Genomic DNA, 23,483 nt, shown 5'->3' with positions numbered 1-23,483 from the left:
CGTAACGCAATGAGGGTGACGACATCTTGGCTGCAATTGTGATTGGGGACGAATCATGGTGCCACCACTACGAGCCTGAAACACGATGGCAAAACTTACAGTGGAAACATTAGAATTCACCGTGCCCAAAGAAAGCAAAGGCCGTAATTTCCGCCGGGAAGGTGTTGTTGACTTTTTTTCGATCGTCAGAGGCCATTGCTGATATAATTTGCTAAATCTAGAGAGACTATCAATTCTTTTGGTTATTGTGAAACGCCGGATCGGCTGCGTGTCACAATCAAGAACAAACTATGTGGAAAATTGACGAATGGGGTCTTCTTGTTCCACGACAATGCCGTCCCCACGTCGCTGATGTTGTTAATACAAAACTGGCAATGTTCAAGTGGGAAGCGCTGCAACATCCGCCATACAGCTCAGACCTGTCGCCTTGCGACTTCCACATTTTGGGGCAACCGAAAAAACAGCTCAAGGGAACCAGAATCGTGTCGGACGATGATGTCAAATGGTCAGTTGCGCACTTTTTGAAGCAGCAACCCAATGAGTTTAATGAGACGGGAATCACGCAACTCGTTAGACAATGGGACAAATGTCGAAATTCTCAAGGAGACTACTTTTAAATAAAGCACCCCGCTTGTCATATATTCGCATTGGCTCACTTTCTTTTGACTTGCCCTCGTTTATTTTGCAAAACTCCTGCTTTTTATACGTGCTCTCTGTTGCGACTATAATTTCGGTGCAATTACTCACGATACTCGACCGGTGACAGCTAATCCTACGTAATACAATGGAAAACTGACAACGTCATTGATGTTTTTCACTGGTCGTTGCATATGTACAAGAATGTAAACACGCGGTTCTTGAACGACAGTTTCATTAACATATTTGTCCTCAATTTGTTCATTTCATGGCCTTTACATATTTCATATCAGCTGCATGCGCTCCTTTGCTGGTTTCTAACTGATATAGTTTTAAAGTTCATGTGATATTTTCTTTACTTATTAAATAGACAAAAACATGAAAGCATTGATATAAGTTATTTTGGGCACAATTTTTGGCACATACGAGTATATTCTTCTATGAAAAAACAAATATTTTACTTTTTTGACATTGCGTAGCGTTCAAGAAATCGTTTGCAGCATCTTTGGCAATGGCAGCGCAGTTATTTATGTATTTGATCCCTTGACAAATTGCTTAAGAGGAAGCTTTAGTTCGGTCCCAACTGCCACGCGGCCTATTCAAATAAATGAAAAACGCAGAAACGCTTTTCTGAGATAACCCCCGGGTCGCTTTTAATTAAATTTGTTGCATTTGAGAAAGTTAAATTCTAGTGTCTCTTGGAAGCGGAATTTTGATTTAGCGCCTCAATCTTGTTTAAAATATGTTGAAAAAATCGAAAGTTCCAAAAAAATAGAAGCACGATATTAACAAACTAGCAGCTCTGCATCAAGAACAGATATTGCGGCTCTGTAAACGGCACGTATTGTAACAGTCAAAGCGGATAAACTTGGCGCGTAAATTTGTATCTTACATGAATTGGTTACGTTGTGTACAAGTGTTCTGCAAAAGCCGCATTTCCATATTACTTATCTTTATTGAGATTCAAGTGTAACAAATCAATTTTGACCGCTGTAGATGTACTATTAGGTGCTATTCACAGAATTGTGATATCATTCTTTATTGTTGAGTTAGAGTTTTAAACTTGGCAGTTTCGTTTGCGAAAAATGTGCGATTTAGGTCGATTTTCAATAAAGAATTGACAACCTAAATGAAAAATTCGAAACCAGCCGTCACTAGAACTGAAGTTTTCCTTTTAAATGCAACAAACCTCGTCAAATTTGATGCAGTGGTTGCCGAGAAAAAGGAATTCACCTTTTAGCGGAATTTAAGGGCGCTAAAGCTTCCTCATAAGAGGAAGCTTTAGCTCGAGCCCAACTCTGACGCGGCCTATTCAAATACATGAAAAACGCAAGAACGTTTTTATGAGATAACCACTGGGCAGATTTTAATCAAATTTGTTGCATTTGAGCTAGAAAGTCAAGTTCTAGCGACTGTTGGAAGCGGAATTTTGAGTTATGTCCTGAATTTTGTTAAAAAGATTTTCAAATATACGACCGTTTGAAAAAAAATAGAAGCGCGAAGTTTACAAATCCATAGCTCTGCGTCAAGAACAGATATTGCGGTTCTGTAAACGGCATCTACGAGATCATTCAAAGCGGACAAATTCCATATGTCATTTTGCATCTTAGGTGAATTTGTTACGTTGGGTACAAGGGTTCTGCAAAAGCTGTATTGCCATATTATTAATTTTTTTTAATATTCATGTGTAACATATCAATATTGTTCGCTTTAGATGTACTATCAGTGGCAATTTACAGAATTGAATTACCCTTTTTCGTTGTTGAGTTAGAGAGTTGTAAACTTGATAGTTTCGTTCTTGAAAATTTTCAATTCTTGCCAATTCTAATGAAAAATTGCCGACCTAACTCGAAAATTCGAAACCAACAGACACTAGATTTTAAGTTTTTCTTTTAAATGCAACAAACCTCGTCGAATTTGGTGCTGTGGTTGTCGAGAAAAACGAATTTTCCTTTTACATGTATTTAGGTAGGAGCACTCGAGCTAATGCTTCCTCATAAGGAGGAGGCCGAGCTGCAACTTGAGCCCCCCCCCCCCCCGAACGAAATTTCTGGCTACGCCACTGCCCGCGGTATCCCGAGATTGCGAGTTCTTTGACGGATGCTCTCAGAAAAACAGAACCACAAACGGTAAAGTCGGATGACGCAAAAGAAAAGATTTTTAGTATGCTGAAGAACGCACTAATGAGTCAGCCAGTGTTGAATGCGCCCGGCTACTGTAAGCCATTCATTCTGCAGTGTGATGCCAGCGACAGGGGTATCGGGGTGGTGCTCTGTCAAAAGAGAGATGACGAGAACGAACATCCTGTACTGTACGCCAGTAAAAAGCTTTCAGTTCGTGAGGCAGCATACAGGGCATCAGAAAAGAAATGCGCCTACGTAGTATGGGCGGTGCAGAAGCTAGCTTGCTATATCGCTGGTTCAAGGTTCACCATAGAGACTGCCCACTGTCCCCTAACATGGCTGCAGTCCAAGTCTACGAAAAATGGTCGTCTTTTGCACTGGAGCTTGGCTCTTCAACAGTACAGCTTTGATATTCGCTACAAGAAGGGTAAGCTTAACGGCAATGCCGATGGTTTGAGTCGTTGCCCCTAAAGCAACGAAAGCCTCATACTAACCCGGGTTTCTGCGGAATTTGTACGTTTGTTCATACGTTTCTTTTTGAAGTGTAGCCGATTGTTAGCTGATTTTAATAACCACGTCTTAAAGCTTTCAGGAAATGGCTGTATTTAGTGTTCAGGGGGGAGGGACGCGCATGAGGAATGGGAAAAGTGTAGCGGCTTTTCTTTTTTTTTAAAGCCTGGCGTGTCTTGGAGGAAGGTGGCCTTGTACTCGCTGTTTTGTGGTTGTGGGTCCGGCACTGTTCTGGGGTGATTGCTTGCCCACGCAGGGGACGAAAAGTTGCGAGACCTGCTTGCAAGACCAATTTCTCCGGACCAGAGCAGGGAGAAAAGTCACAAGAGCGCCACGAGGACTGATGACTACTCCCAGGAATCTACCAGCTACGAACTAAGGGTTCGTCACTTCTAAGGGGAATTCTGCTACAGAAACGCCGATCCCTCGCACAGCGGCGGATATGCTGTTAGGGTTGCCGTCTGGCACCACGTGTAGAAAGGAATTTCAACCGACCATCTTTCACCCTGCCTCGTCGAAATGGAACGTGACTTCCTAATTCGCCATGACCATTTCGAGTGTCTGCCGAAGCCCCGCAGTGTACAGGCCTCTTTTGTGTGTGTTGTGTGTGTGTCCAAGCGTGCGTGCGACTTTAGAGAGACCCTTTCCTCATATTGGATCTAGAGGAGAAGTTCCACGAACCCGCAACGCGCAGAAGAGACGGACAGGCGTCTACAATTCCAGGAAGTGGGACAACCTCCTCCTCGCAGCAGACTCAGTGGAACCAAAAGCTCGATATGACCAGAGGAGCAGGGGCCCTCTTTCTGCGCCAGTCACTTGACGTCGATGGAAGCAAGATCCCTCCCACGATTGTAGAGAGTATATTTAAGGGGCTCCGAAATGTACTTTTACACACTTCATGCTCTTCTCATTTTCTTTCATCTACCTTTGAATAAACCATGCAAGTTTCGCACTAGAAATCATCTCGCCCTTGCTCGCAGCTACCCAATAAGCAACGTCGGTCGAGCTTCGATAGGCAGGCACCGCTACAACTCGGCAGCAGTACGATACGCTACCCTGGAGTAGGCAACAGCGTGCAGGCTGAACTCTTCCCGAACTATTTGTCGGATCATTGATGCAAGATCAAGGGGCTGGTTGCTGTCCACGCTTGCAACTTTCGTCACATTGGCAAGCCTGCCAAACTTCGGCGTGATGCGCCTCGTCTTTAGTTGCTTGAAAGTGCGACAGTGCCGAATGATGTCAGCGACGGAAGTCAGGTTCTCTTTTGCGATGACGAAATTGTAAACATCCTCGGCAATTCCTTTTAGGATGTGGCCAACTTTGACTTCCTCAGACATTCCATAGTTCACCATCCTACACAGTTTTATTACGGCCTCAATGTAGGTCGTGCAGGTTTCGCCTGGCACTTGCGCACGTTGCAGTAGCGTCTGTTCTGCCCTTTTCTTTTTCGTCGCGGAGTCGCCGAATCGCTCTTTGATTTCCGAAACAAATCTTCCCATGTTGGGAACGTTTCCTCGTCATTGTCGAACAACAACAACGCAGTACCCGTTAGAAAGAGCACGACATTCGAAAGCTGAGAAGTGCTGTTCCACTTGTTGGCGGCACTCACCCGGTGATAATAGATGAGCCATTCCTCGACGTCTTCGTCCGATCTTCCGACGAAGGGACACACATCTATCAGTGACAGAACAGAACTTGTCGGCGCAGCAGTAGGATTGGGCCGTTGTTCGTGTGCGTCGTGGGACATATACAACTCTGGTGGATTCACTGGGAGTCCAGCATGGCGACGGCTCCGTTGAAGAACTTGTGGTGCAGCCTCCGTCTTCGGGTGTCGATTACCCCGCACCTCCATCACAGCTGTTACGATGAGTTGCGAAGAAATGGTTTTATTTACAGGCGCTGGACGATGATCGTAGCATGATCGTTTGGATTTGGATTTGGATTTGGATTTGGAGCCTGTAGATATAGCACAACCCACTACGTAGCGCAGCCCGGCCTCTCGAACTCCTCGTTCTCTTCGTCTTCTCTTTTCTCTTGTCCGTGCCTTTCGTAATTCCCTTACAATATAAACGTAATAAACTCGCGGATCGCAACCTTTTTACGGGAAAAACCACCAAGATGCTCGAAAAACTTGAGCAAAGCAGAATTGACTCATGCGGATTAGAAAAGTAATAAGATCAGAGATGTTCTCATTGAAATTTTTTGTCGCTTTCGAGCCGCTTTTCCCAGTTGCACAACATAGGAAGAAGTGCTTCCATACAAGCGAAAAAAAAAAGTTTATTAATTACGTAAGCATTTCTATGCCTACCCAAAGATAAAACCGTGCCTCCGTTCGTCCGGCCCGTATAAGAGAACCGCTTTCGAGATAGAGCCCCCAGGAGCGAGCGAATTCACCTGCTGCTGCTTCTCGCTTCAATGCCAACGAAGCGGTGAGAACATAGCGCTCACAGAGTACTCAGCACATGTCTCACTTAGTCACTTGCGCAGATCGCTTACAGAATAAGGGCCAGTGCGTCTCTCTTCGACGTTAAGTGGCGAGAACACAGCGTAAAGCTATCAGAGGTCGGCATTATTTGTCGGGGTCGCAGATCGCTTTCAAGCTTCGGCGCTCGCGATGGTGCCATAATGAAGCCGCCGCCTGGGTACGTTTGGCGACGGTTCATAATGGTTTCACGTAGATGGATAATGCGCTAAAAAGCAATAACCGCTTATAATGATCGGAACGTCATCAGCGCACTTGGCGCCTCGACTTCCAGTACATTGCTTGGGTCATCGATGCTCTGCACCACTTCGTGTCACTACAGCGATGTCGTTTGTACAGGCCCGATCAAGTTTGAAAACATTCATATTCACACCAGGCTACGTGGAGATGAGCAAGTGGCACAATGCTTACGCATACTCAGACAACGCCCAGAGGAGCTTCTACGTGATTTTATTTTTCTTGTTTACATAGAGAGTTGCACGGAAAAAATACTGGATCATACACTTGATAAAAGATTGTGGGGATTGAGTCCTTCACCGGCGCTATTGCGCGGGTGCATGCACTGTTCTGCCATCCTTACGTCTCACCCCCTTCCTACTCGCAACCGGTTGTCAGCGGTGGCACGTCACTCGCGATGGTTTGCGGTGAGGGTGGTGAGCTGACGTCATGAGGCGGCCGTATTTCCCGGTTGACGATCATGACAGCCCTTATCCTTATCCCCCTTATCAGCAAGAGCTTGGTGGCGCAACTTACCGCCCCGTTCCAAAGAGGACGATCATGACATCCATCCATCCATCCACCCATGATTGCGCCGGGTAATTACGTGCTACCTCTCATCCGCCGACACCTTTGCGACTAGGACTTGAGCTCACGCACGGTGTCTTTTCCCGTGCGGGGAGCGCGTACCTTGTGTTAATCCTTTACGGACGCTAAGCTGAAGAATGGGTGCCTAGTGCTCGCGCGATGTAGCACCACGCCGAGCCGCACTTCTCGGAGGCTCAAGCCGAAGGAGATTGCCGGAGCTCTTGCGAGTTGTTCCATTGGTTACCGCGAGAGCAAGTAGCCTAGCGGCCGGAACTTTTGCCAGCGGCGTGTCCCAGCTTGAGCTTTGCTCTCACAGCGACTTGGTATAGAGCTCCATTTCTGTATTTTTCGCCCTTGATGCGGGACCGCTTTCGTTCCCCGCCGTCCCGGTACTGGGAATTTGTGCAGTTTTGGGTGCCGCCAGAGACAATAAACGGTTTCCGTCAACTCAGGGCAAGACTTAGTTCTTGCGTGCGTCACTCTCTAGCCCCTTGCGGTCTGAGCTCGCGCGCAGGCGTGCGCTAGAGGCGACGGCTGACGTGGCCCTGTGGCTCGCTATGCTCGAACCCGCGCTAGTTGGTACTCCTGTGAGACCTAGAGATCCCACGAGACAGACAGACAGAACGAGAATGTTTTAGCCATGAGAAGCAACGCGTAAAGTAAAACAGGCACTTGCGAACCGGCACAAGTGCATGCATTGTGCATATACAGTGACGTGAACAGGCCTCACAAAACGATCCCAAATGCGCATTACACTGCTAGAGCCATGCCAAATAAAACGTTTGTGCGATGGTACGGGTCAGCCACAGATCAGAAATTCTGCGCTTTAAACCGAAAATGTTTCGAAGGTCCTTATAAAAATTACTCGAAAGTAGTGCACATGCTCTTCCTCAAAAGACGGGGGCAAAAACAAACCGGTGGCAGCACGGAAAACGGGCGCCACGACTCATCTACGCTACACATGCAAAATACGCTCGCTAAGCATAACATACGTCTTGCTAAATGTGTTCTTCACGCGAGAAACAGCAAGATTATCTCTGCAGTCAAAAGGAAACAACTTAGCGCACAAGCGCGGGGGAGTGGGCGTAACCAGTAGCACATGATTAGCGCAGCATCATTGACTCTATAGAAACGGAATGCGTGGATGCGACCCGGTGGGCGTACCTGTCTACCTTTGAGGGTAGGTGGAAGCGGACATCACTACGCCGCCTGACGGGTGGTCAGACCCTTACGAGCTCAGCCGTCAATCGGCTCCTGTGGCCGCACTTTACGCAGGTATGTTTCTGTATGGTTGGATTGCGACCAGCTTTTCAGGAAGCGTGGCATCTTTCAGGGGTCAAGTAGGGACAATTCCAGCCTCTTCCGACTAGCTGCAACGGCTCGGATACACGGCAACTGTAGCACAACGGCAGACGTGTTATCATCCTAAACAGCGAGGAGCTGTACTATTGGGGCAACTTAGTGACCGAGACAGTCGGCAGAACGCTGCACAGGCTCTGCTACAAAGGCCATTGGTCAATGCTTGAGTGTGTGTCTACTTGACTGTCGTCTTTACAGTGTTATGACTGGCCTCTGTAATGAAGAATTTGCGTGGCACCGTTAAAACCACGGCGAAAGCCCGGGCATTTTAAAGGGGTCCTAAACCACCCGTCGGGCTTGGCGAAATGACATAGTCCGCGTACAGCATACACTGTTGTGAACGTCTCAGCCAAGTTTTCCTATCGTACTCAATGCGTCAAGCTCGCAAGCTTAGCGCGAAGTCAGCTTTCTCTCAAACGCTCCCTTTACAATCGAAGCGTCTTCCTCAGTCTCTTCCGGACGCTTTACTCTGTTTTTATTCCGGACGCTTTACTGCAGCTATTGGTAGCTGTGGACTGCAACGTAGCGTAGATACCGCGGCCGCCATAGGGTGCCGCGACGATTCCACTGGCTAAGCGCACTGCGGCTCGCTAAGGACAACCGCGTTCGGCTTACGTTTAGCGCGTCTGTAGGAACCAAAATAGGCAGTAGTGGCCTCTAGGCTAACATTCAAAATTAAATTTAAACTGCGCGCCACGGTGACACTAGAAGGCGGAGCGTTTTGGCCACGACCCATTCCGCCGTAGCCTTCGTAGTGCAAGGAATTGGAGGAGCGGAAGCAGCGTGATCACCGTGTTTGATTGTAACGCTTCTGCTGAACGCATTGAAGTACTTTTTGCGGCAAAGTATTTCTGAAATATTTTAGCTCCAAATACATTTCTCTTTTTCTCTAACAAGTGTTTCAGGACCGCTTTAGGTACGCAAAGACGTCTGCAACCGTTGAATAACGCCTAGGAGGTCGCAACGGCGAACAGACGTTACCCTTTGTGCGCGCATTCTCGCCTCCTGAACCACCACCCGCATGGCACCCTAATGTTTGCGTAAGCTCGATAGTGCTGTCTCCTTTCCGGCATCAGAGAGCGGGACAGTTAAGCGTCATGTCTGCATTCCCTCTTTCTTCTCCTTCTCGGCGAAGGAGATGTCGATGGTATTTGTGTGAGCGCGTGTGTCATCAGTGCCTTTCTCTCTGCTGGGCCAGAGGCGGTTAAAAAATCCGTTGAGCTATCTTCGTTGTACCTAGCCGCGGTCGCAAGCTTAGAAAGCATTCGCTTTCTCTCCTTCTTCTGAGCGAGCGCGTTCCGATGACACTATAAAAGAGGCCCCGCCATCGGACTTCACACTTCAGCTATCTATGCTTCAGCCTTCTGCAACTTTGAGCACAAGCTAGAGTGCCTCTCACTTTCCGTCAGGAAGCTTGTAGAGCTGACAGCTCCGTAGCGGTATAAATAGCCGTCTTTGTTACTCGTTAGGCGTAGTATCTGGCGTATCTGCCTGGACCCCTCCCTATTGGTCAAGCTCCAGACCGCTTGCTTCCACGGTCCTGCGCGCACACTCTTTAACATTTAGTGCCAGCGGCATGATCCGCATACAATGGTTTTCTGCGTGGGATGCAACAGTGCGTCTGGAAGGTCTACGCCCCGGAGGCCTGGCTGCGTGTTGAGCGCGAGGCTTTTGTTTACTCAGTCGGTGGCTTTATAAAAGAAAGAACTTGAATTCTTGACATAATCGACATGTGGCAGTTTACTTTATTCTGTGCAGATTCAGATCCCTGAATATATATGCTCAGGATTCGCAATAAAATCTTATTTGAAAGCTGGTGCTTGCCCTTTCTCGACTTCTCGCTCGTCCTTATTGCGGTGTTACTTGCATTACGAGTTTTACGAGGCTTTTGTGAGTGTAGCGAACAAAGCAGGTAATTCATTGTCACCTACTGCACGTCCGTGAGCGTCAAGGCAGTAGTGTGTCTAGGTGAGAAAACAGCACTGAACTCAACCATGAATTTGAAGCGGTTGCGTCAAGCGAAGTTATTGGAGCTTCCAAAGGAGCTGTGTCTCGATGTGTCCGGCACACTCGAAGAACCAGAGTTGATTGACGCTATTCTTGCGTCGAGGATTCATAAGAGAGAGGGCAATAAAATGCATCGATGATTGCGATACTGACTAATGCGAAATCTGAGCGCCGCCGTAATCGTGTTTTCATTTCGCGATATTATTGGCCGGCGCAGATGCTGTCTCGTGCTGCATGTTTCAAAACGAGAGATGTGTGGCGCGATTGCCTCGCTAATCGGAAGATCGCGAGAGGAGGCACGCGGGGGTGACGGATGGGCGCGATACCCATTATCCGTCTCAGACAAAGACCTCCACATGTGCAGGGCTTTGTTTCCATTTGTGGTATCGGTGATGTTATCGCTCAGCAGACCACGCGCACTATTCTGACGCAATTTTGTAGTTATCGCCGCACCGCAAAGCCCGTCTTGTGCGGCACTACACTTTTCTGCTCACGCTTTCGCCATAAACTCCTGCTCTGCCTCATTGTCCCGCTGCATCCTCCGCCTCCGCTTTCCTCCTCGCGCTCTCTTCGCTATCGCCGTCTTTCATCCACACTCCGCATTCACTCTTTCATCATTCGTTGCGCTCGTTCGCATGGTAACGAGGACGCGGAGGGACAACGCCGACGCTCGCAGCAGGAATACGCGCCTGAGCTGCACTCTAAAAGACAGCCGCAAGAGCACGAACGTGGAACGAAAGAGCGCCAGCGTGCATATGAAAGAGAGAGAAGGAGATTCTTGATGATGGGAAGGAAAGGTTGGGGTAAAGTGCAGCGCAGTAACTGTCTCTCAGCAGAGGACTCCTCAACCGCGCTGCACAGAGGGTAGGGAGTGAAAGTAGAGGGAGAGAAAGTGCACCAGAAACAGCAGCACGCCGCGGAAATGCGATGAAGCTAAAGGCGGTCGGTGAGGCCGAGAGCCTCGGCGAATGTCAGGAGCGCACGTAGTAGTGTCCTGTGTCGTGAAGGGCAGTCCGAGGGATGAAAGAGAAAAGACTGAACTTGAAAGGCAACTCAGTGAAAGGGGAAAAACTAGAGCGAACAGAATGCGAAGAGCTGGAATTCGCACTTGAATTGACGCGGCATGATAACAAACTAGAACGCTCTCGGGCAGCATGTCCTGGCAACAAGGCGCATTGTCCTGGAGAAAGGTATGAGCAGCGTCCCTCCCTCCCCCCCCCCCCCCCAAAAAAAAATGTGACTTCGACTTGAGCCAACCTGTTGGGAGTTGCGTTATGATCTTTATCTAGATGTAGCGGAATATATGAAAGTTGCCGCTATTCGTACAAACATTTTTAAAAAAGAGAAAATGATTACGCGAAGCCCAAATACTTCGTTTCTAAGATCGAGACGCGAGAAGGAAGGAAGGAAGGAAGGAAGGAAGGAAGGAAGGAAGGAAGGAAGGAAGTTCCGAGGAAATAGGTTCATTGGACACAGAGATGGAAAAACTCTGACAGTTGTTGAGGCGAATAGGACAAGCGCTCGAGGACCGTGACCGTGTGAACCTCCCAGAGCGAAGTCCCGAGTACGGTTCTGCGAAATGCCTCCCAACTCGCTGAAACGTCATTAGGTCAGGAAGCGAGGCATTCTAGCGATGCAAGTAAATTAGACGTGCACCGCGCTAAGACAGAGAGCGCCCGCGCGTTAAAGCTGATCGAACTCATGGTGATTCCAAGCTGCAAACGTGACGTGCAGCGCGCAGAAATTATGAGAGCCTCGGCGTTAGCACCGAACGAGCTTATTGCGAAATGAGTACTTCCAAATCGGACAGTTTCAGGCGCGCGCAGATCCCAAACGGGTCCTCGCTAGAACAGTCAGAACGCTTCAAAGGCAGCTGTAGCAGAAACTGAGGTTTTAAGGTGCGAGCGTGAGTCAGGCGCAGCCCGCTGATGCGGATGAGATCGAAAGAGCGTCCGCGATTGAACCGAGTGACGTCGCTGTGAGTACAGTAGTTAGAGTGCCTACTAATTCGCGTAATGAATTAGAAGCACCTTGTGTGCTTCTATTTATCAGGCACACGTTTTCTTCTGGCTCCTTGGATATTCCTGGCAAGCGTGTTGCCTTTTTCTGTCGCAACGGTAATATAGGAAATGTTTATTTAGGAATAAATATTTATTCAAACACACACACACACACACACGCACACACACACACACACACACACGCACGCACACACACACACACACACACGCACACATGCACGCACACGCACGCACGCACACACACATACAAAAACACACACACACACACGCACGGACAAGTAACTGGTTTATAATCCCTTATTATGCCATCGGGAATACAATGAAACGAATATCATAAGACATGCTTCAACAAGTAATGAAACATTTGCATGAAGGAGTCGCATTGTTTTATGCTATAATTCTAGTCATAAGTTGTGTTGAGAAATTTTCATATATTGTGCAAGTTTCAATAAGTTATGTCTTATTTTCGCCAATGACCTTTCGTCAGGGAAAAAATTTATTGATTGTAATTTGTGTATTCGGACTTTCAGAAGGCGTTACATGACTTCTTTCATTGATGTGTACTTGTGGGACTTAATACGCGCAAAACACATATATATTCCTAGCTTGTTTAAGGGCACAGGGTAGGTCCTATTCTTGCCATGCATTTTAGGCTATGTTCATGACCCTTTTATGCCTTGCATATTGCAATCACTCAGTTCAGCCCTTGGGCGTGGCCAGGCAGCCACCATTGAGGGTATGAGCCATTGTTCATGGCTGCGCGTCTCATCATCATCATCATCATCATCATCATCATCATCATCATCATCATCATCATCAGCCTGGTTACGCCCACTGCAGGGCAAAGGCCTCTCCCATACTTCTCCAACAACCCCGGTCATGTACTAATTGTGGCCATGCCGTGCCTGCAAACTTCTTAATCTCATCCGCCCACCTAACTTTCTGCCGCCCCCTGCTACGCTTCCCTTCCCTTGGGATCCAGTCCGTAACCCTTAATGACCATCGGTTATCTTCCCTCCTCATTACATGTCCTGCCCATGCCCATTTCTTTTTCTTGATTTCAACTAAGATGTCATTAACTCGCGTTTGTTCCCTCACCCAATCTGCTCTTTTCTTATCCCTTAACGTTACACCTATCATTCTTCTTTCCATAGCTCGTTGCGTCGTCCTCAATTTGAGTAGAACATTTTTCGTAAGCCTCCAGGTTTCTGCCCCGTATGTGAGTACTGGTAAGACACAGCTATTATATACTTTTCTATATATTATATACATACACACACACACGCACACACGCTCACATGCACGCACACGCACGCACGCACACACACATACACACACACGCACACACACACACACACACACGGACAAGTAACTGGTTTATAATCCCTTATTATGCCACCGGGAATACAATGAAACGAATATCATAAGACATGCTTCAACAAGTAATGAAACATTTGCATGAAGGAGTCGCATTGTTTTATGCTATATTTCTAGTCACAAGTTGTGTTGAGAAATTGTCATATATTGTGCAAGTTTCAATATGTTATGTCTTATTTTCGCCAATGACCTTTCGTCAGGGAAAAATTTATTGATTGTAATTTGTGTATTCGGACTTTCTGAAGGCGTTACATGACTTCTTTCATTGATGTGTACTTGTGGGACTTAATACGCGCAAAACACATATATATTCCTAGCTTGTTTAAGGGCACAGGGTAGGTCCTATTCTTGCCATGCATTTTAGGCTATGTTCATGACCCCTTTATGCCTTGCATATTGCAATCACTCAGTTCAGCCCTTGGGCGTGGCCAGGCAGCCACCATTGAGGGTATGAGCCATTGTTCATGGCTGCGCGTCTCATCATCATCATCATCAGCAGCAGCAGCAGCAGCAGCCTGGTTACGCCCACTGCAGGGCAAATGCCTCTCCCATACTTCTCCAACAACCCCGGTCATGTAATAATTGTGGCCATCCCGTGCCTGCAAACTTCTTAATCTCATCCGCCCACCTAACTTTCTGCCGCCCCCTGCTATGCTTCTCTTCCCTTGGGATCCAGTCCGTAACCCTTAATGACCATCGGTTATCTTCCCTCCTCATTACATGTCCTGCCCATGCCCATTTCTTTTTCTTGATTTCAACTAAGATGTCAGTAACTCGCGTTTGTTCCCTCACCCAATCTGCTCTTTTCTTATCCCTTAACGTTACACCTATCATTCTTCTTTCCATAGCTCGTTGCGTCGTCCTCAATTTGAGTAGAACCCTTTTCGTAAGCCTCCAGGTTTCTGCCCCGTAGGTAAGTACTGGTAAGACACAGCTATTATATACTTTTCTCTTGAGGGATAATGGCAACCTGCTGTTCATTATCTCAGAATGCCTGCCAAATGCACCCCAGCCCATTCTTATTCTTCTGATTATTTCCGTCTCATGATCCGGATCGGCTGTCACTACCTGCCCTAAGTAGATGTATTCCCTTACGACTTCCAGTGCCTCGCTGCCCATTGTAAATTGCTGTTCTCTTCCGAGACTGTTGAGTATTACTTTAGTTTTCTGCAGATTAATTTTTAGACCCACTCTTCTGCTTTGCCTCTCCAGGTCAGTAAGCATGCATTCTAATTGGTCCCCCGAGTTACTAAGCAAGGCAATATCATCAGCGAATCGCAAGTTACTAAGGTATTCTCCATTAACTTTTATCCCCAATTCTTCCCAATCCAGGTCTCTGAATACCTCCTGTAAACACGCTGTGAATAGCATTGGAGATATCGTATCGCCCTGCCTGACGCCTTTCTTAATTGGGATTTTGTTGCTTTCTTTATGGAGGACTACGGTGGCTGTGGAGCCGCTATAAATATCTTTCAGTATTTTTACATGCGGCTCGTCTACACCCTGATTCCGTAATGCCTCCATGACTGCTGAGGTTTCGACAGAATCAAACGCTTTCTCGTAATCAATGAAAGCTATATATAAGGGTTGGTTATAATCCGCACATTTCTCTATCACCTGATTGATAGTGTGAATATGATCTATTGTTGAGTAGCCTTTACGGAATCCTGCCTAGTCCTTTGCTTGACAGAAGTCTAAGGTGTTCCTGATTCTATTTGCGATTACCTTAGTAAATACATTGTAGGCAACGGACAGTAAGCTGATCGGTCTATAATTTTTCAAGTCTTTGGCGTCCCCTTTCTTATGGATTAGGATTATGTTAGCGTTTTTCCAAGATTCCGGTACGCTCGACGTTATGAGGCATTGCGTATACAGGGTGGCAAGTTTCTCTAGAACTATTTGCCCACCATCCTTCAACAAATCTGCTGTTACCTGATCCTCCCCAGCGGCCTTCCCCCTTTGCATATCTCCCAAGGTATTCTTTACTTCTTCCGGCGTTACCTTTGGGATTTCGACTTCATCTATACTATTTTCTCTTCCATTATCGTCGTGGGTGTCACTGGTACTGTATAAATCTCTATAGAACTCCTCAGCCACTTGAACTATCTCATCCATATTAGTAATAATATTGCCGGCTTTGTCTCTTAACGCATACATCTGATTCTTGCCAATTCCTAGTTTCTTCACTGTTTTTAGGCTTCCTCCGTTCCTATGCGCGTCTCATATGTGGGTCTATTTTCTTTTATGTTTGCTATGTTTGTTATTAAGTTGATTTTATTCTTATGCGTTGCATATTGCAATCACTCAGTTCAGCCCTTGGGCGCGGCCGGGCAGCCACCATTGACCTTTAGCGCAACCACGTGACGTGACGTCACGACAGCCGGAGGAAAAGCTGGGCCCCAACTCGCGCAATATGCAACGCATTCTTGGCCTAACCAAGCTAAGCCTGGCCATTTTTTCTGATGATCTACTGGGGTTAGAACATTAACCTTGGTGGCATTGTAATCAATAATGGTAACTAGTGCAAATGAACCAGGATTGTTTTTTTTAATTGTGTTCTTTTGTTTTCTTTTTTTTTACTGGACCCACCAAATTTTAGAGCCAGAATCTGCAATAAATAGCCTGTAAAAAAAGATCTCCTACAAGAATATTTATAATCCTGGTTCAGTAGACTGTCTGCAATGTACGCTCAATATTTGCAAAATGTTATTTCCCTAGCGCTTGTAGTTTCTGAAAAAAAAGGTCAAATGCAGCAAAATTTGGGGTTTTGAGATAATTGGCTTTGAAGTGGAAGAAATAACTTTATTGCAATATATGACTATAGAAACAAATTCTGGCGCATTTTTTCAATAGCCATCAACCTGGTAGTCTCCTCCATCGTCAACACTTCTTTTCTGTGCTAGCTGCCTTGTTTTCCGGGGCACCTTAGTTACCAGTCGTGTAGCCCTCTCTGCAAAGTACAGTCGCCGCCGGTCAGCTTCGCGCAACCACTGGACTGTGAATCGTCCTGGAGAAGCTCCGAATGACCTCAAAATGTCGGCTCGAGCAATGCTGCGGTCATTAAAAGCTAGCAAAGCATACATTGTCGCTATATTCAACGTCTTGAGGACAAGAATAACATTCTTCGGAGCGCGCTCCCATGCAACGTTGTTGATCGCCTCATTCGCGTTCTGAGTTTTTCCGTGGAGACATTTCTGGAGAAGCTCAGGCTTTGAGAGCTGCTGAAACACCGACGTTCCGCTTCAAGCGTTTTGCCGAGCGCAAAAGCTCCGATGCAGACGCGCACGTGCTGGCCGCGGTGCCCACTCCTGGATTGTGTTGCGGAGAATTGGCGTCATTGGAGATCGACTTATGCCGGTTTCCGTGTAAGAGACGTTTTTTAAAGCACTTCTTTGGCTTCGTCATTGCAATACCGCTAAATAACCAGCACCAAAGTATAAACAAATTCGATTGTCCGCGAAAACACGCCGAAGCACGAGAAAAACGCCGCGCGTTGCGAATAATCCAGCTGTGTCTTAAGGATTCGTTTGGCTAAGTGAAATGTGCTAGCTAGGTTATCACTATTGCCAGATGAGTGACAGCCATTCCGCTAAACGTGACAAAAAATAGGCGGTTAAAAAAATTTTTTTTTTCAGTTTAGGAGAGGCGCAGATCCCGAGCATGTGTCAAAGGGGGCATGGCTGGATGCTGCCTAGGTTTCGAAAAATGTTGATTTTGAGGTAAATATTTCCCATGCCCGCAAATTAAACACTGGGCCATGTTAAGGAAAGAATAGAGATTTTAAATTACAGAAAAACAAAAAATCGATTATGTTGGAAACTTTGCTTACCCTGTCCCCTTAACTGAATAAGTTGGTCGTATGGCTGAGCCAAGACACCCGAGCCTCTTCGTTGTGCGAGGGAACTGAGACTGTGAAATTCAACTGTCTCATAGTTAGAGGTCTTGTAGCTACTCATATAAGGCCGTCGTTTAAGGGAGAAATTGCTCGAGATCACACGATGTTTCTTGAAGGGAAGTTGTTAATGAAGGAAATATATATATATGTATATATATATATATATATATATATATATATATATATATATATATCGGTTGGATTCGGAAAGCTGTTGGAACCCCCCCCCCCTCTTGAAAGAATTTCCACGGAGAAAGGATAACCTTACACCTGTCGTGGAACCTGTGGGGATATGCGGAACGTGTCGATGTGTAGAAAAACCAGTAGATATATATATATATATATATATATATATATATATATATATATATATATATATATATATATATATATATATATATATCGGTTGGATTCGGAAAGCTGTTGGAACCCCCCCCCCCCCCCCCTCTTGAAAGAATTGCCACGGAGAAAGGATAACCTTACACCTGTCGTGGAACCTGTGGGGATATGCGGAACGTGTCGATGTGTAGAAAAACCAGTAGACCCAGCGCAAGTGCCATAGAAGCTAGTACGCATCATTACTGAGCCCTTACGGTGGCTCATGGACATCACGCAGTGGTGAAATGGGCGTTTCTCATAGAGGAAAGCTTCAATGATGCACAATAATCTTTAGACGAGACAACGGCTAAGGCTAAGTACAGTGCCAAAGTGTTTTACGAATGTACAGCAGGATCGTCTCAATGTGAGCTCGGCGATTCTGTCCTAAATCGCCTACGCGAAGCCTGCCTGATATTTAAAGCTGCGAGACGCCAGATGGCACACGGGAAATATGTTTTACATGATGAGAAAACTGAATGGGCTTTTCGTGACCTAGTCAGAGCAAATGATAGCGAGCCAGTACTCGCATCACGTGATTGCAGTGAGTATGAAGTTCAGACAGATGCTCGTGAGCGAGGCAGGGCCGATGTTGTGAGCCAGGTAGAACATAGACAGAACGAGCACCCCATTCTCCATGTCAATCGTAAACGGATAATGCAGTCTCGAACAGGTGCACAGCGCTACCGAGAAAAAAAAAATAACCACCCAGTTACTCTGCACAGATGGTTAACCAGCGAAACTGAAACGTGCAGCTGCGATATTAACCAGCGGGCTAATTCTGACGGTTTATTCAACGACAGCTTGGTAGGCTGCCGAATTCTCGGTACGTGGTTGTTGCTTACGATCGGCTGCATAAATCTGTTCTTGTGCCCCTGCTGCAAAATTGGCATGGCGTAGACGCGCTCTATCTGGGTTCTGCTAGCGGCGTTGCTGATCGAAAGGTGCCTGCTCCTCAGGAGTACCTATGACACGTGGCCTAGCAATGTCGGAGCCGGAGAGAAACTGCTGCGCGCGCACGCTCGGCTGTGATGGAGAGCAACGACGTCACTACTCGCACAGCTAATCCGATACCACCTAGATAGCACAATGCATTTTCACTCCGATCCATGACGTGATGTGACCTGACCTCACTGCAATATAATCTAATGGGAATGCTTCCGAGTAGTCAACAGTGATTTTGGCGTCACTTCTTTCATCAGCCTTGTCAATTGAAATATCGGGCCAGCTAGCGTGACGTTATGTATACGAGTGAACAGGCCTTTTGCTATCTAGGTGGTGTTGGATAATCGCGCGCCTCTCTTTCTATTTTCTTTTCTCGCGCATGCGCATGAGGTTGCGCCGGATGAGTTTGTGGCGTACAGGTGACAGAAAGACAGACGGATGGAGGCGTCAGCTAGCCATATACAGCTTCACTCTAAAATAACGTGTGCAGGGTGTTCCTAAATTGTTAAGGCGACCTTGCAAGATCGTGTTCTATTATTGGGACGGGTCAACGCATTCAGCTTTGTGCAACAGTTGCTACCAAATGTATCCAGAAATGGCCTTCTACGCTGGAGCCTTGTCTTCTAGCAAAATTATTTCGGGCTGCGTACAAAAGGGGAGTCTGAAAGGCAAAGCCGATAGCTCAAGCCAATGCCCTTAACGTACGCATATGCCTCGATTGGTATCAACTTTGTGTTCTTTTTCTTCTTGACAGTGGATTTTGAACTCACGATTTTCTGTTGCTCTATTCATCAAGAAAGTGTGTTGCAGTGCCACTAATTCATGTTCGATTTTTCTGGCGCTGCATTATTTTGGTAAATTAGCGGGGCGTTGAAACAGGGAAACAAGTCTGCTGAAGGTTAGTGACAATATGTTTCGTGCTTGCAGGCTGAATGCCTGGGTTTTTGGTGTGGTTCCGACTTAAGCCTGCCGTGAACTAGACACTACCGCTCAAGAGCACAACCCATTCTGCGGTGTTCTCGACACGGAATGAAACATTTTCCGGGTGGAATGCGCTAACTGTCCAGCGGACGCAAGCTCTACGACCACCGGATGCGGCTACTACAAACAGTGCAATCCCTCCGGGCAGCGGTTGGAGGGCCTTGCCCATCGGAATCTCCCTCCCCTGGCTCGGCAGTCTGTAATAACTACCCGGCGTGATGAACAATTTGTGCCGCGCCGCCAAACTCACGGCGAAAGGCAAAGCGTTTTAAGTACGCCGAGCCACCCTCAACCGTTGATAAGCGCCAACGAGGCCGCAATGGCGAAAAGTCGTCAGTCTTCGTGCGCGCATTCTCGCCTCCTTACCCATGGCTCGCACGACGCCCTCATGTCGGCGTATACGTATACAGAGGTCTCTTCCATGTACTTAGTGGCGGCCGCAAGCATAGAGAGCGTTCGCCTTCTCCTCAGAGAGGACGTTCCAAAGACTATAAAAGACGTCCCCACCAACGGACTACAGCCTTCAGCAGCCTTGAACACAAGCTGGAGTGTGTCGCTCTCCGTCAGGAAGCTTCTATGGTTGAGCGCTCCGTAGGAATGAAATAAACGTCTTTGTTACTCGTTACGTGGATTGTCGCTCATCTCCGCCTGGGCGACTCCCTGCTGGTTAAGCTCCAGACCACAAGGCCCACACTACCTCCACGTTTCTAGATGCACGGTTCTTAAAAACAACCGAAGACACTTCGTGTCTTCCACGTCTTCGAAGCCTTTGCAATCCTCGACATGTCAACCATGCTTGCCCCGTTGATACAGGGAAAGCACGATGGCGTGGACGTCCCTCGAATGTCTTCAGCTGCTGTCATAATAAAATATGGAAGCTAATGTTCACGGTAACAGGAAATAGAGTGAAGCGTTAAAAAAAATGAGAATACTTGGCCTGACATATTGTGCGCGCTTATGTGTGCCTGTTGAGTTGTATACTGTGTAAATATTAATTTGACTGTTCATACAAAGCGAAACATATTGCTTTTTAAGCGATTAAAGCTTTAGCTCTACTTCAGCTATTAGTGTCCTGTGGTTGTCGTCTTAGCTGCTGCACTCAAACAGGCTCCATCTGCTGAAAGTTTGAAGACAAAGTGGTTACGTTCCGTTGAACGGCGGGTACTCGTTCCTTGTGGCTTGCCGTCCGTCGTTATTTAAATGTTAGTTGTCGGAGTTTGATGTGTCAGATACGTTAGCAGACAAGGTGATAGCACAGAATTGACGACGAATAGTAAAAGTTTTAACAGTTGATTTAGAACGTGGTGAAGGATTGACATGGGGAGATAAAGTGTCAAGAGATACGTGCAGCGCTCCTTTACTCTCCCCGACAGTAAGAATGGATGAAATCAGGGTACATCGGGCAGTGAGGGTTTTGGCAAAAAGAGGCGTGCATGCTGCTGTGGCCGTCCGCCATTTACATGCCTCCCGCAACTCTCTTTGTATCGGCCGTAATCACGAGGTCAAATTCCCACGGTTTCCAGCGAGGAAGTCATCCCCGTGCCGCAAGGTGTCTAGAAACTTTTCTCTGCAGTAATGACTCAAGGCGGAAATCAAAGTTTGCACAAAGGGCAACCATAGAGTTCGTGCATTGGCTCTCTCCCTAAAGAGAACCAATACAGGAGCTCTAGGCAACCAGCATCATCAGCGCTCCACGTAACCGTTGCTTTCCGCGATGCTTGAAGGAGGGGAGGCACCTTTTTCCATCTTCTGTAGCTCACACTCCTGTGCATTGCTTGTGGCATGAAAAATACAATCTCCATCGCCGTCCAGGTCTCATGCCTAAGAATGAGCTTGTCGACACGAAATCCTTCCCGTTGATGCCACCTCAATACGCCTGGCTTAGATGGATGGGACATTTACATAACCAACCACGTCATAAGAAGTACTATGGTCACACATTGTAGAAATCTACAGTGTTGTTGGAGCTGGCAGGACACAGTCGCCATGCCACCCCCAAACATCCAAGGCATAAGTCAAGCTCCAATCTTGATCAGACTTTTCAGAAGGCGAGTATAACAGTTGGCGTGTACAGCATATCCGCAGTAACATTAACTGTTTCAACTGTTCGTCTTATACTGCTACAGCACTTGTAGTAAACGAGATGAAGGGGCTAACCAAGGTGCCCGATTTTTATTAGTCATGTCATAAGAAGCCAACAACTGGAATTCCAGCTGGAAGAAAGTTTTGAACAGCACTTGTGAAAGACTTGCTTCCTGCTAGAATTCTAGTTGCTTTTTACGCATCTCGGGTGTTTTTTATAATGCAGAGCGAATCTCATCCTAGATTCATGCTATTGATTGAACACATTTGACGGGCAATTATAGCATTTATCGGTCTCCTGTGCTGTACCGGTTAGCAATGGATCTTGAGAACGACTTTAATGTTTACTTCAGTTTGGAAGAAACCCATTGGCTCGTGCACCTGTTACGTTCCTTTGTCCGTGTTTCAAGTAAGTCGGATTGGTGATCAACCCAGATGCCGCGAACCATGGCAAACCATGAATATGCCTCCGCAGGAAAACGCGTCTCTAGCTTTGCTTTTCACTTCCAGCACGCCGCAGCAGGGCGAACTCCCACAACCGGTTGCACCAGGCATGCCGAGTGGGTTGGTTGGTCCTTAGTCTCCGACTAAGAACTTGACATGACATGGAGGTGAACTGAACTTTGTTGTGCCTACCTCAGCGAACAGTTTATTCAATTATCAAGCTAAGTGAGCAGCATTCTTTCGACATGTATCTGAAAAATGCTTTAGCCAAAAATTGCCCTATTGTGTTATTGATTATTTGGATGAGGAGGGTGCAATTGAAAAGTGGAGGCTTGGGGACATAAATTCGTTTTAAGGTCAGCATGCGGTTATTTCTGGCATGGCTGTTGCACCACCTAACAGCCACCAGCTTACCTGCAGTTGGACTCCGCTTCCGGCAGCTGGCAGGTACCAGAATTCGAAGCATTGAGGCTCGCTGTTTCCTTGCCATTCTGGACTGGTCACTAGGGCATCGGATGGGGATGAAGATGCTCGGGTCACCGTAAGGAAGTACGCTGCGTGAAAACAAAATGAGCCGAACCTTGCTTTCATTATTTTGTTATTTGTCCACGATGTGAGCTCTTTTCTTTACAGCAGGCCCCAGGAAATATTTGTGAGGCATAGGCATAGCTCGCTCACATCGAAACCCTGAACATGCGAGCTATTCTTTAACTGTTTTACCAACACGCGAAGATAATTGAGGATCTGGAGTTGACTGAAGGAACAATGTAGAGTGCCACACAGGAAAGATCTTTATTGCCTCCTTACATATATATATATATATATATATATATATATATATATATATATATATATATATATATATATATATATATATATATATATATATATATATATATAAGCGGCGTTTCTCTGATGTCAAAAGTCACGGCGAGGCAATCGTGACTACGAAACAATGATGATGATAACAGGGGAAATGACACCATGACATCAGGACAGTTCACACGTTACTTCCACAGAAAAACAACCCTAACTGTTGGCAAGAAAATTTATGCAGCGGTGGCTACGTAAAACATTACCAAAGACGTAGGTAGGTGTGGGCCTATGGAAAAGTTGTTGCTTGAACATTTGGTTGAATGTAATGGGTACGACAGTGCCTCGGACTGAAGTTACAATAATGAGAATACCTTTGTCTCTTTCGCTTCTTTTATTACGATACCAATTATGTCGACACATAACGCTCATTTCCGCCGTAGGCATCACCCTGATTTTCAAGTACAATGACACAGTTGATGCTGTAGGTGCGAATGTGAGCCGTGCGTACTGGCTCGATCTCGATCTCGATCTAGCGCGTGAGCGAGAGGCGGGAAGGAAGTGCACAGTCTTCCAATGCGTGCAGAGCACTAAGGCGAGGGGGGGGGGGGGGTTCTATTCCAGCGGCG

General features: G+C 46.7%; 1 protein-coding gene across 2 annotated transcripts in view; it reads right to left on the bottom strand.

The window, feature by feature from the left end:
• The window catches only part of LOC135909442 (MAM and LDL-receptor class A domain-containing protein 1-like), a 269,265-nt gene that overhangs the window by 170,391 nt on the left and 75,391 nt on the right, over positions 1-23,483 (bottom strand). For both annotated transcript variants that reach the window (XM_065441399.2, XM_070536030.1), the window contains exon 17: positions 22,456-22,595. In XM_065441399.2, the coding sequence (XP_065297471.2) occupies positions 22,456-22,595 (140 nt within the window). The remainder of the gene's footprint in view (positions 1-22,455; positions 22,596-23,483) is intronic.

This window comes from Dermacentor albipictus, chromosome 3 (genome assembly GCF_038994185.2).
Source record: "Dermacentor albipictus isolate Rhodes 1998 colony chromosome 3, USDA_Dalb.pri_finalv2, whole genome shotgun sequence".
NCBI lineage: Eukaryota > Metazoa > Arthropoda > Arachnida > Ixodida > Ixodidae > Dermacentor > Dermacentor albipictus.
Note: the sequence above shows the minus strand (reverse complement) of the source record. Positions and strands in the feature narration are given on the sequence as shown.